Source organism: Argiope bruennichi, chromosome 9 (assembly GCF_947563725.1).
Source record: "Argiope bruennichi chromosome 9, qqArgBrue1.1, whole genome shotgun sequence".
NCBI lineage: Eukaryota > Metazoa > Arthropoda > Arachnida > Araneae > Araneidae > Argiope > Argiope bruennichi.
The window spans coordinates 18,859,993-18,873,603 of NC_079159.1; the positions used below are offsets into that span (position 1 = coordinate 18,859,993).

Below are 13,611 nucleotides of genomic sequence, written 5' to 3' on the forward strand. Positions count from 1 at the left end.
TAAATAATATTATAATTAAAGGAGCGAAACATGATTCTGTCTATACCTCAAATAGTTTGCAAATGACCTTTCTTTCTTCAACAAACATGCTTTATCACATAGGTCCTCTTTTATTCATCTAGAAATGTTGTTTATCTCTGCTATTCCATAAGTAAAAGATACATAGGTAATTGGGTTACGATTTCTAGATAATGTTTCGTCCGCATGACGCCTAAATGGTCACTGGATTTCTTCATTGGGTTCAAGCACTAAAGTTTGTCAGAAAATAAAGTAGACTACAGCTGCGACTAAGGAGAAAGTCAAATTTTAAAATTTATCCAAATAACTTTTCGGTGCTCATGAAATTGCATGGCATCATTATCTTCTTTTTGCCGAGTAATTAATAGATATTTGCTAGTATTGCTTTATTGCTTTCCTGAATCAAGAGGTGTTTCAAACTTCAGTCTGAAATGGGAATACATAGTCGCTATCCAATCAATATGGCGGTAATTAGGAGACTCATCTTTATCTCTTCTCTATGCCTTGACGAGATAGAAGATCATTTTCATGAGAAAAGAATGGTTGCCTAACATTTCCTGTAATACGATAGAATGTAATTATTGCTCTACTATTTAATTAATTCTTATTATTTAATTTAAAATTAAAGAAATCTGGAACCTGCTTTATTGATAGATTCAGATAGATTATCAAACCACTGAACTTATTTTAATTACTACAAGAAACATTGGAAAGATGAAATTTTCCCCAGTGATGTCTGGAAGATAATAGAACAATGGAATAGAGATTTTATCTGAGTGATAACGCTAACTTGCTGAGGTTAAATCAGGGTATGTCCTCCAGTTGTTACGATTACTTCAATTTATGCTAATTGCATTTGAAATGCAAAACTGAAATTTGTCGAGGCGATTTTTATGTTCTACTTAAATCACTAGGAAATCAAATTAGTGATTTCTTTTCATCCCGTTAGTCTACCATCATAGATATTCTGCTCGAGTTTTTACACAAATGTATAGAATCAAAACTTAATCTTGGCTACCAGGCCTAATGCCAAAGCACTCAGAATAAACTCTTTTTGATAAATTCAGTAATGTCTTTTTACATCACTTTTTATGTAGCAAAATACATAAAGCTGATCAGCACAATTTTAAGGACTATATTCCATTGTTTATTTATCTGTAACTAACATTATAGGTTAAGTTAAATGCAATTTAAATCTTTTTACACATCCAAAGTTTGTGTCCACTTATGATATCTTCTTTAGAGCTAGCTTTATATGTATAGTTTGCGATACTCTTCGACAGAAACTATTGAAATTCTTAAATGTTCTTGAAGCGTTGCAGAGTAACTAAACCAAAAGGTGACTGAGTAAGTTGATGATAAAAAGTAAATGGGGTTACGATCTCTAGACAATGTTTCGTCTGTATGACGCCTTAAAATCCGCTGGATTTCTTCAGCTGGTTTAAGCACTAAAGTTTATCAGGAAATAAAATAGGATACATTTAGTTGATAGCAGTGAAAACAGAGTGAGGGGTGGAACCAATTCAAAAATCAGAAAAACTTAACCACTCCTCAATAAGTTATATATTAAAGTAATGTTGAGTCTAAAATTTAAAATTTAAAAACTGTTTCCATATTTGAAATCAATATACTAAATACAGACTTATATCAATTAAAAAATTCAATGGAAAATAAAATTATTTTTTGTTATAAGGGACGATTATATTACCCTCCCCCCCCCAAAAAAAACTCAACCCCCAAGCCCCCCCCAAAAAAAAAATCACTGATATTATCTTTAGATGACTTGACAAGAAATATTTCTTATTTCTTCTCCAAAATCCCTGTTTTAATAGAAAATAGGAAATTTTTTAAGAAATAACTATTATTTTACAAATTAAAAAAATATAAAAATTAAAAACTAGATTTAATTAAATCATCTTTAAAATGATGTCCTTTCAAATTGTGGTTTGTCTAAATATCTTAAGAAATCAAATTAACATAAGGAAAGAAATTCGTTTCTCATAATAGAAGCAAAAGCATTTTATATGATAATTAAATAATTTATAAAAAAATTAAAAAAATCAATATGATTTGAAATAAGAAACTGGGATATCTCAAATTTTCCTCCATCGGAAAATTTAATGAGAATGTGAAATAACAATCCTTCTGGCATTAAGTGTTGGCACATTTCTATCTCAATAAATAATAATAATATTACTTAATAAATAATGACCATAAAGTAGGATAATTTTTATAAGAAATTATTTACTGCGACGAATCCATTTAACGACAATTTGGAAATTAAAATATGTAGCCAAAAAAATAAAGATGAAATAAACTTAAATTAACTGGCAATGATCTAAGGAATAAAATTAATTTTTTTCGACAACTATCGGAGGATAATTGGAAATGAAATCCAATATTTTGTTTCCCGAAAATCTTTCAAGTCAGATAATAGAATACAAAGCTATTTCCAATTAATTTAAAGATGGAATGAAAAATATGATCATGCATTTTTTAATTCCCTACACTTAATTAAATATTAATTTGTTAGTTTGTAATTAGATGGACATTTAAAACAATATAATGAATTCAATAATAAAGTTATTTTTAAATATCAACGCTGATCAGTATTGGTAATATACCTTATAAAAATATTTAAAAACTGATGGATTTATTGATAGTATGCATTTTTCGGAATTTTAGAGGAAAAGAAAATACTCCATTAAAAATATCACTTTTTATTCGTAAATAACTATTAATTAAAGATAGTAACATAAAATTGATGTGTTTGTATGTCATCGCAAGATTTTGATCATTTGCAACTCTTTGTAATTTTTAAGGTTTCCGCAACTTACTGAGGAAAGCTTAGTTTCTTAAAAAGTTTTGTAAAATTGCGAAAACTAAGCTAGATATTTAAAAATTGATAGCTTTACGCAGAATATACTTCCTTCGATGGCTTTGGAATAGGTTAAAAAAGAAAGAAATGTTGTATCAAAATTCACTTCTTTTCTGGCATGTTTCTACTCATCTATTCCTATTTGTATAATTTCACAATTACAAATCGAAGGTATCTTTCAGGCACCACACAACACATTATCAATAATGCTTCACAAAAACATATGTTAGCAGATTAAAAAATGTAGATTTTATATTAAAAATGAATACTTCTTCCTTTTACTAATTTCTTTTTTATTTATTTTGAATGTTCACATCCAATATTGGTGAATAAATACCCCTTAAGCAGAAATAAAAATTAGTTAATAATTTTTTAATGCGTCCCGAACCCCTTAAATAGTGTGTATCTCATTAATTTAAGAAGTTCTTTTGTTTCCCGAATTTTATAAAATTATTTATCAGTGAATTTGTTGTTTATTCCTTAAAAATATAACAACAATACCATGTATTTTCATACATTTTTATTTATTTTGATTTGTTTCGTGCTTGTAAAGATGGAATGTTATATTTTGTTTTTTCTATCAGTTCCAAATATATAAGTTTTGAAATTTTTGTGTAAGTTGTCACTACTAGAAATTGTAAAGACAGAGGAATCACGCCTGAAACGTTATCAAGCAGTGATATTTGGGATTATAGAAACGAATGTCTTGAAATTTCCTCCTTACATTGTCTTAACAGTATTCTGAAATACATTTCAAATATGACATACATATTACATATTTTTTTACATGTTTTTAAAAACTCTCATTAACAGAAAATGTCGAAATATTTATTCAGAAATTTAGTATTCAAAATTTTACTGACCAAATAAGGAAATAGTATAAATCTCATTATCATAAATTTCCGTTTATTTTCATTTTCACTCTTTTTGAATGTTATTGTGTTAAATGCATGAATGAATCAATCTTTCTCTTTCTGGATAATCCGCTGTGATATTGAGCTATTTTATATCTTATGTTGCATTTTTGACCCTAAAACGAGTATGTGACCTTTTTGTACCTAGTAGTTTCAGTTTTATTCATTTGTATTTAGGTATATATATTAAGCGAGATACGCAAACTAAGACATTATCATATCTTAGAAGCATAAGCAGCATTACTTATACGTTACTTTTACTCACTTTTAATTTTACTTATTGCTTTTTATATACCTCAAAGCAGTATGATTGCAAAGGTAAGATCTTTAATACAAATATAACTTATTTTCCAGTATTGTATGCCTTATTTACTAATTCCTTATTTAATAAACTGAAACAAATTTTAATAAACATAAAACATATTGTATTATTCTGTTCGAGTTTAGATTTTATAATCTGTGTAATTCAATGAAATTCATTTTTGATAATCTGTATTATTTAAAAAAAAAATATAAGTATTGCTGATAATTGCAGAAAGGTATTTCAACAGATATAATGAAACGTGCCAAACGAACATTTTATTTATTTTTATCAAATTGAAATATTATCTTAAAGAATATATAAAATGATAAAAATAAAAGAACATTTAATGCTGGAGATATTAATCATGAATAAGTATAAAAAATTTTAATATCTGTTTCAGATTTTATTCCTAGCATCGCTCAGCGCAGCTGTTTACGCAAGTCATCATGAGCACCATGAGGTATGAGTTTAAATTTAAATAAAAAATTTATATAGATTTGTAAGATACAAAAAACTTAAAGAACAAATATCTAATCAATACATTTTGTATATTTCTGTGTCAGAATTGCACACAATCTGCAAATCTATAAAATGTTGACATAAGAAACGTTTTGAAATTTCAAAGCATTCTCAATTGCAAAATATTTTAAAATCTTGTTTTCCGAAATCATTTTGTATTCTTTTCATTCTTAGCAATAATTGAAATAACATCAAAATAACCTAAGAAAATTTATGCAAAATCATTGTTATATGAAAATAAATACATATTTGAAAAATTTGTATTAAGATTAAAAAAGAAAAAACTTTTCACTTTTGCAATCGGTCTAATTATCACAAAAACTCTTTTCAAAGGTGTAAATGTGGTCAAAATTCCAAAATATTCCCTAAGGAATAGATAATCTATTTATTAATTAAATAGAGAATTAAAAAAAAATCAATGTTTATATTACTGTTTTTTTTAAAATAGTTATAAAAAAAAAATTGCAATTTTTCTAACATTGGATAATATTTTCATCTTAAATTTTAAATTAGATTATTCATTTCGTTAAATCAAATTTCATTGATTGAGAGAAAAGATTTCATTTGACCGAAAAAATAATATTTTTAGTATTGGAATAGGTTTTGAAATTTCAAGAATTATTTTAACCCTATCTTTAAAAAAACTGAGTCAATATGATGAATTAATTAAATTAAAGAAATAATTTATTAAGCTTATTAAAATCTATATTAAATTAACAAAATGATTTTTAAAAAATTCCCCCAAAATCATTTTGAAAAATAAACTAACAATTTTAGTTTATTTATTCCACGTTTCGATTTTTATATTATTTACATAAAATTAACTTTTAACAAAATAATATTTCAACTTTTTGGAGACCCAAACCTTATATATTTTCTAATTCGCCATTTCAAATGGTGTAAATTTGACAAAACCAAATAATAAAATTTTCGATTTTCTACATAGCACCATCATCCCCAGCCCTACAAATTCGGATATGAAATCAAAGACCACCACGGATCTCAACATAGGCACGAACATGGTGACGGCCACGGGCATGTTCAGGGAAACTATGGTTTCACTGACCACAGAGGTATCCATAGAGAAGTCCACTACGTAGCTGACAAGCAGGGATTCAGAGCCACAGTGAAGACCAACGAACCAGGAACTGCCAATCAGGACCCTGCTCATGTTAAGCTCCATTCCGATGCTCATCATGCTCACCATCACCACGAGAATCATCATCATGGACATCACCATCATCAAGAGCAGCATCATCATGGCCATCATGACCACGGACATGCTAAAGTGTATCACCACCAAGGGCACCATCATGGTTAATTTACAATATATGAATGCTGAATCCAATGATATTTGTTACTATCTCATAAAGTTTCCAAATGTATTTCCTTAATTCTCTTTTTCTTCACTGTACAAAGGAAAAAATTACATTTTCACTGGAGAAATAAAATGTTTTATTTTTTAACAATGTGTTGTTGATTTCACAAAAATTTCTTAGCAAACTAAGAGATTATTTGAGGTAGGGGAGAAAAATTTCTTATATTTAAGTAGTATTTATTATGGAATTCTTAAAGAAAATGATCTTTAAATAGAATAGAAGCATTAAATTTCATCCTTCAAGGGAAAGAGATTTTTTAAATGATGAAAATGCCTGATTAAAAAGGGTATTTGGATGAATTTGTTTTAAAATTAATATTTCATAATATTGTTACATTTAAGTAATTGCAATCATGAAGATCGTTAATCAATAATATTAATCAAATTAATTGTAAATTTTTCAATTTTATGTGTTGTATTTACGTCACAATATTATACGACTAATTAAGGTATTCAAACATATAAAATTGGTTTTTAAACAGAAATGATTTTTTAAGTGTTAAGTTGATAAAGAAAATTTTAATTTTCTATAAAAAGGAACAAAAGGCTTTACAAATGCATTGTCAGCATCTGAACTCTCCGTTATATCTGTGGCTCTCCCAGCTTTTATTGACTCTGCGATCTTTTTTATTACCTTAAAAAAATAATAATTAATATTTAATTAATTTCATCTCTAAGGCTTTCGTATATACGGTATTTTTAATCTTATCGTTTCGATTGTATTATCGTAAAGATTGTTTCCACTCTAGAACGTAAAATTGGGAAAGGAGTAGATTTTCCAGATTAATTCCGGTAACTCAAGGATTACCATTCGTCTTTATAATGCGTTATTAAGGAAGTAATAAGTTTTGCAAATTGAGGATGTTGAAAGTTGAACGGCATTTCACTAGATTTAAGCTCTGTGCTCTGTTATTACCTGTAAAGATAGTTAATCAAATTACTTTGGATATAGTCTACATAAGATTGAGACAATTACTTTTTTGAAATGTTTGCGTAAACATTTCACTTTAATTCTTAGTTTAGGTACGCGAAAATAAAGTGAAATCCAATTTGAATTTGATGTTAGATCTATAACGATTGAAAGTAGAAATAAAATATATGAATTCTACATAATAGAGACTCAAATAGATTTTAAAATTTCATATTCTGAAAATACAAAGCTCCTAATGAATGTCCGTCGTTATATTTTAGTAATATAATTTTGAAAAATACTTCCACTGTTAATGTCAGTAAAAACGGAACAGATTTATAATCAAAAGCAATATTCAATGAGGTTGCTTTTGCAACACTTAGCCCTACTTTTACTTCTTGAGAAGCAATAAAAATGGCTTAACGCATTTAAAAAATTGCATAGCATATTTAAAAGCCAATCAGTTGAGACAAATTCAAATCAAATAAATACGAAGATAAATTTTTATTATTTGCTTTATTATTTTTATTAATGCCAAATAAAAAGATTATTAAATAAATGAATAATGGAATTAAATGAATTCGAAAATGGAGTTCACAATAAGCAAACTATTACATATGTCATAACAAAATGACTTTCATAAATAAATAAAAAATTGAAAACAAATAAATATGACACTCGCGATACATCAGCTGAGCTCCATTTTAAATTTTAAAAGTTAAAATATGCGACAAAATTAAGAAGCAGAATGAAAAAATAGTGCCACTATTTTAAAAAAAACATTCTTTGATAATAAATTATTGCGGTATTAATTAATATTTCGGCAAAAAAATAATATTTTCCTTTGATACTACATAATAAAAGCAATAATAGAAATGTGAAAAAATAATCTTAAACTGAATAATAGAAAATATCTTTTGTTTGATTATATCTTTCAAGTTAAGGTGGAAAAAAATAATTCATCAACTCATTTTATTTATTCTAAGGGGAGTAAAAACGTTTTAGAAACATAATGCTGCAAGTTGTCTTGTTTAATAACAATTAGTTGGTAATGTTCATTCCGTAAAAGGATTTTGTACGAAGAAATATCCAGATATGTTTAGTCTAATGCAAGGAATTCGGAGAAAAGGAAGGCCAAATGAAAAGATATTATTAAGGTTTAATAAAATAAAAATATAGTAGACTTGAATTTGCTTTATTTACAAATGTTAATTCCTTGAAATATTAGGGATATTAAATGATAAGCCGCAACACAGAAATTAAAGCTTTGGGACAAAAAACTTAAGTTTTTGATTGCTTAAACAGTCACTAATTTTTTTAAATAGAAATAGCTCATAAACTAATTACCCTTACCACTCACCAGAAAAACCAACGGAATCACATAAAAAAAAACATGATTCTTAATCAAACTTTAGAAAATATTATCTCATGCAAAAATTTATGCGATTCTATGTATGTAATATAGTTAAAGCCATAAGGCAACATTTTTTTCATAATAAAAACAAAGATTATATATATATATATATATATATATATATCTCAGAAAAATTCACTTGAAATCACCAATTCATATTTGACTATTTTAAGACACGTTGGTATGCTTCACTCAAATCTCTTGATCATACATGTTTGTTTCGAAGAGAGTAGGTTATTTTTTAAGGAGAATTTTTTTGCTATATCTTTTTACACAACACAAAGTCGTTGCATAAGCAGCGTCTTTAAACAGTTTTGTTGTTGTTATTATTTCAGTATATTTTCAAAATAATAAACTGAAGGTATATTTCATGCATACGAAACAATAATTCTATAGTGTTTCTAGAAATCGTATTTATTATTGATTAAATTACGTGGGTAATTCTGAAATTAATTGATCCAGGAAAATAATTCCTTTATATTTGTTAATAACTTTTCTAAAATGTTATCTTATCAGTATATTATCTTATATATAATGTGCAAAATTATAGGCTATTCTATGCACGAAAATTAACTTCACGCTGTTTTGTGAAAATATTTATTAGAGTAATTGATTGGATTTCAACTAGATCAGTATGCTGTGGACAGGATGAAAAGCGTGAAGGAATTCCCAAGATAATCTTTGTAGCGCAAAAAGGTTGAAAATGGTATGCGGAGAAACTAGAGGAATTTTGTTCCCATAAAACTCTTACGTATAAATATAGAAAGACAATGCAAATGGGATTAATTATTGCCTAAATATAAAGCAAAAACATTTTTAGAAGTTAAAAGTCCCTTCATATTTTGTTTATTGAATATTGTTCAGTTTAGCTTAACACTTAACCATACAGCTCAAAGCTCTCAGTGATTATAGTCCTTCCTTTCAAAAGCCTTAAGGCTTCAATTTTTAGTTAGAATTGGAAATAGTTTGAATGAAATGCTTTCGTTATAACTTTATTTCTACTGAAGATAAGACTCATGTCTCATCGTATCAAACAACTTAAGTTGTAAATAAATATTTGATAGAAGGTATTATTAAAAAGTTAAGATATGCTTTTCTTGAGACAAGAGGCTGCCGGAGTATAGTACTTGATGCATTTTACTAAACATAACATAAAAAAAACGAATCAATCAACATCTATAAACTTGCTGAGATGAATTGATTTTTTTTTACACTTAAAATACAGTTTACTCACAAAACTGCACATATTATTATTATACTAATTAGACTCCTCTTTTTAATCAAAGTACATATTCATACGAAATATTATTTTGAATATAAATTTGCCTCCCTGTATCTTATAATATCTTTATGTGTTATTTCAAATAATTTAGATACTTTTTGTTTATCAAATATAACATTACTGGAAAAGCATTATATTTGTCACATGACTAAGGCAAACAATTAAATAATTAACAATTAAAGGCAAACAATATAAAAATTATAAATAGTATACGCAATGAATTTTATCTAATGACAAAGACTTAATATACTTTGTTTTTAGAATTAAAAAAAAAATTCTTTCAATTTTTTCTTTCTTTGCAAGGAATTCAGAAAAATAAAGCAAGAAATATAACAAATGTACATAAATAATAAATAGTTTCTTATGACAAGTAAAGATTTTTTTTGTTTTTTTAGACGATTGATTGAAACTTATGCGAAAGAAAATCATTAGTATACTTTAGTTTTTTTTTTTTTTTTTTTTTTTTTTTTTTATGCATTCATTTTCTTTTAAATAGCAGGGAATATAAAAATAGAAAATTAAGAATTTTTCCTATCGAAAATACTAACTTATTTTTAAGCTCTGCTTTAGTATGAAATATAGAATATTAATTCTAAAATGAAAACTATTTTGTTTTATTAACAACTATTTTCATACTTTCTTTTCTGTAATTTGAATAATGATTGAATCTGTAATTTAATAACATTAATTTCTAATATCCAAAATGAAAGAAAATTTCAGACTTGAAACACAAAAAGCACGACATTTTCAATAGTCTCTATCAAATTCATACGAAGCTTTCTTTTAAATTATCATATTTTTTGAAATAGATAATTATATATACTATATATAACTTTTTTATGCCATATAAATGGCAAAGTTATGTCATGTATTTCCTTTTTATACATTTTTTGTTCTCTTTATTTGATTCGGGTTTGTAGAGTTAAAATTTTGCAATCGCTTTTAATATTATGTCCAGATATGCCGCAAATTTGAATATTTTTTTATAATATCCTTATTCTACGATATTCTATTTTTGTACGATTACCTAAAATATTCTATTCTAAACAGAATGAATTGAATCTAAAAATATATTCTAAATTATATAATCAATTCTAATTTATTCTATCTAATCAATCAATCAATGAACGAAAAAAACCTGAAATTTATGAAGTATACTTTGTAGTAGAGGTTTGGATCTTCGTTTTATTTTTTATTTGTATTAAAAACGCTGTTAATTTCACTTTGCCGTAAACAAAAAGTTCAACTACATGAAAACAGTAAAAATTATAAAGTATACTTATATCATTCTATATATAGTTATTTCAAGTCATATTAACGAATTTTATTGAAATATTTATTATTAAATAGAGCATTTAGATACAGACCAAATATGAAATCTCATTTTCATCCACTTCCGCTTACGTTTTTATTTTTGCTCTTCATTAATTTGTATTGTGTTAAATGCTTGAATGAATTTACTTTTCCTTTCTGGAAAACCCTGCATGATATTGACCTAACACAATTTTTGGTTGTATTTTTGACCCTAAAATGAGTAGGGTGACATTTCTGTACCTAATAGTTCAGTTTTATTCTTTTGTATGCAGGTATATAAATCTCATCAGACATTCGTTAACACATTCTCATATCTGAAAAACTTAAGGAGCATTGAGTTGAAATCATTCCTTATTTAAAACAGTTTTATATTTCGTTCGATAAATATGATTGCAAAGGTGAAGTTTCTAATTTTTTTATTCGCTTGGATCTTATAATTAACTTATTAATGGATCATTTAATAATTATAAAAACAGATTTCTTAAGCTGTAGATCGATTACACATTTTGTTTAATTATATATTTTGCACAATCGGAGTAATTCCATGGAATTCATTTCACTAAATTTTTTTAATCAGTTTGAAACAACTAATTTTAATTTATATTATTTTCATTATTTTAAAACAATTATTTTCAATAAAATATAGAAATGTAATTCAACAAATATCATAAAATGAATTATATGAACATTATTATTCTTTATCAAAGTTTTTTTAAAGAATTGAATAAAATATAAAATGGTAAAATTTGTTATATTTGTTAAAATATTGCCTAATTAGGTTCTTTAATTTTTTCGGTAAGCAAATAATCTGGATACAACTAATGATTGTAAATTTCAGTTTTAAAATGAAATTTTCGTTTTATTTCAGGTTTTATTTCTTGCCACTCTAACCGCAGCTGTCTACGCAAGCCATCATGAACATCAAGAGGTACATAAAAATTTTGTACACGTTTGAGATATGTAAAAATTATATCCTTTGTGCAGAGTCTTAAATGTAGTTGAAAGAAAAGATGGTTTATAGAAAACCAATTCGATATTTCATTTTACTATTTTTCATGATAGAATTTAAAATTAGTAGCTATGAATTCTATGAAATGACTAATATATTAATATTTTAAAATTCATTCACAATTATTCAAGATTTATTTGCTATTCCAGCCGTTCTCAATTAGAATTATATATATTTTCATCAAGGTATATTAACTATATATTAATTTTAAAATAAGAGCTAATCCAGAAAGTATATAGTTCTTAGTACTTAGAATTAAGAAGAGTGTAGTTGAGAAGAAATATTTAATAAAATTAGAAGTAAATTGGACTTATTTTATAGAAACCGCTTGTTGCATGATAGTACAACATAAAAAATACAAAAAAAAAAAATAGTTTTCACATAAAAATTATATTTGATATTTGACATTTAAAGATATATGAATCATGAGATTTTTAAAAGAATTTTAAAGAATATTCCTCTTTATAAACTAAAAAACAAGAATCAAATTAAAATTATAACTTCTTGATAGAAAAGTTTGTAAAAGTATTCTTAAATTTAAAGTAAAATTTACTATCAACCCTATTGAGTTTTAGGGACTCGAACATTTGTTTTTTGACTTCAGAAAAATGTGGAATATTCTCAAAATACCTTTTTTTACAATTTAGCTGTTGATGGTCAACATTTTTCCAATGAACACCTATTATTTGTTATATACTTCTAAAGATCTCAGCCCTCAGAGATTTTACACGCGTCCTCCAGAGAAAAAAGTAAAGAAAAGAAAAATGCGGCAAATTCTATTTTCCCACATAGTATTGGTTATAATACTACAATGTTAGCTCCTTACCTAAACCATCAATAATTCAAATATATTTTAATTTTTAGTATCATTGCAATATTTTAATAGCGTCTAATGTATATCCTTATTTTGAGGGTAATTTATTACAGCCTTTTTCTTCAAACAAATAATTAAAATTTCTAACTTCTAACCAGCACCATCATCACCATCCTCAACCTTACAAATTCGGCTACGAAATAAAAGACCATTACGGATCTCAACACAGACATGAGCATGGTGACGGCCACGGGCACGTTCAGGGAAACTATGGATTCACTGACCACAGAGGCATCCATAGGGAAGTCCACTACGTAGCTGACAAACAGGGATTCAGAGCCACTGTGAAGACCAACGAGCCAGGAACCGCCAATCAGGATCCAGCTGATGTTAAATTGCATTCCGATGCCCATTACACTCATCATCATCAAGAATCTCACAAACAGGGACACCATCATCAGGAGCATCATCATCATCATGGACATGTTCGTGTGTATCATCATCAAGCAAACCATCATGGACACCATCATGGTTAATTTATCTGAAATAATTCCTTTTAAAACTTAAATGGAGCTTTTTATTTGTCTGTGAGATTGAAGTTTTTTTGCCAAATAGTTTTCTTATTTTTTCCAGGTTTCTTTGAGCAAAATGATGTATATTATGTCATTGAAATAATAAATTTTGTTTCATAATAATGTTTTTTTGTGGTATTGGATTCAACACTGAACAAATCATGAACGTTAGAAAGTAAAACTTTTGAAATATTATATATTTTTAATCATGATTAAAATCGCATTTTAATATTAAAAAATACTACGTATAAATATGTTGAATTTATTAGTTTTTTTATTAAAAGA

General features: G+C 26.4%; 2 protein-coding genes across 2 annotated transcripts; both read left to right on the top strand.

Annotated features, from left to right (window-relative positions):
* Nucleotides 1–4,116: 4,116 nt before the first annotated feature.
* On the top strand, nucleotides 4,117–5,954 carry LOC129984868 (histidine-rich glycoprotein-like). The gene is made up of 3 exons (XM_056094827.1): nucleotides 4,117–4,128; nucleotides 4,515–4,574; nucleotides 5,580–5,954. The coding sequence occupies exons 1-3, from the start codon at nucleotides 4,117–4,119 to the stop codon at nucleotides 5,952–5,954; spliced, it is 447 nt and encodes a 148-aa protein (XP_055950802.1).
* Nucleotides 5,955–11,317: 5,363 nt separating this feature from the next.
* Nucleotides 11,318–13,290, top strand: LOC129984869 (histidine-rich glycoprotein-like). The gene is made up of 3 exons (XM_056094828.1): nucleotides 11,318–11,329; nucleotides 11,800–11,859; nucleotides 12,913–13,290. Exons 1-3 carry the CDS (start codon nucleotides 11,318–11,320, stop codon nucleotides 13,288–13,290), a joined length of 450 nt encoding a protein of 149 aa, XP_055950803.1.
* The last annotated feature ends 321 nt before the right edge of the window (nucleotides 13,291–13,611 follow it).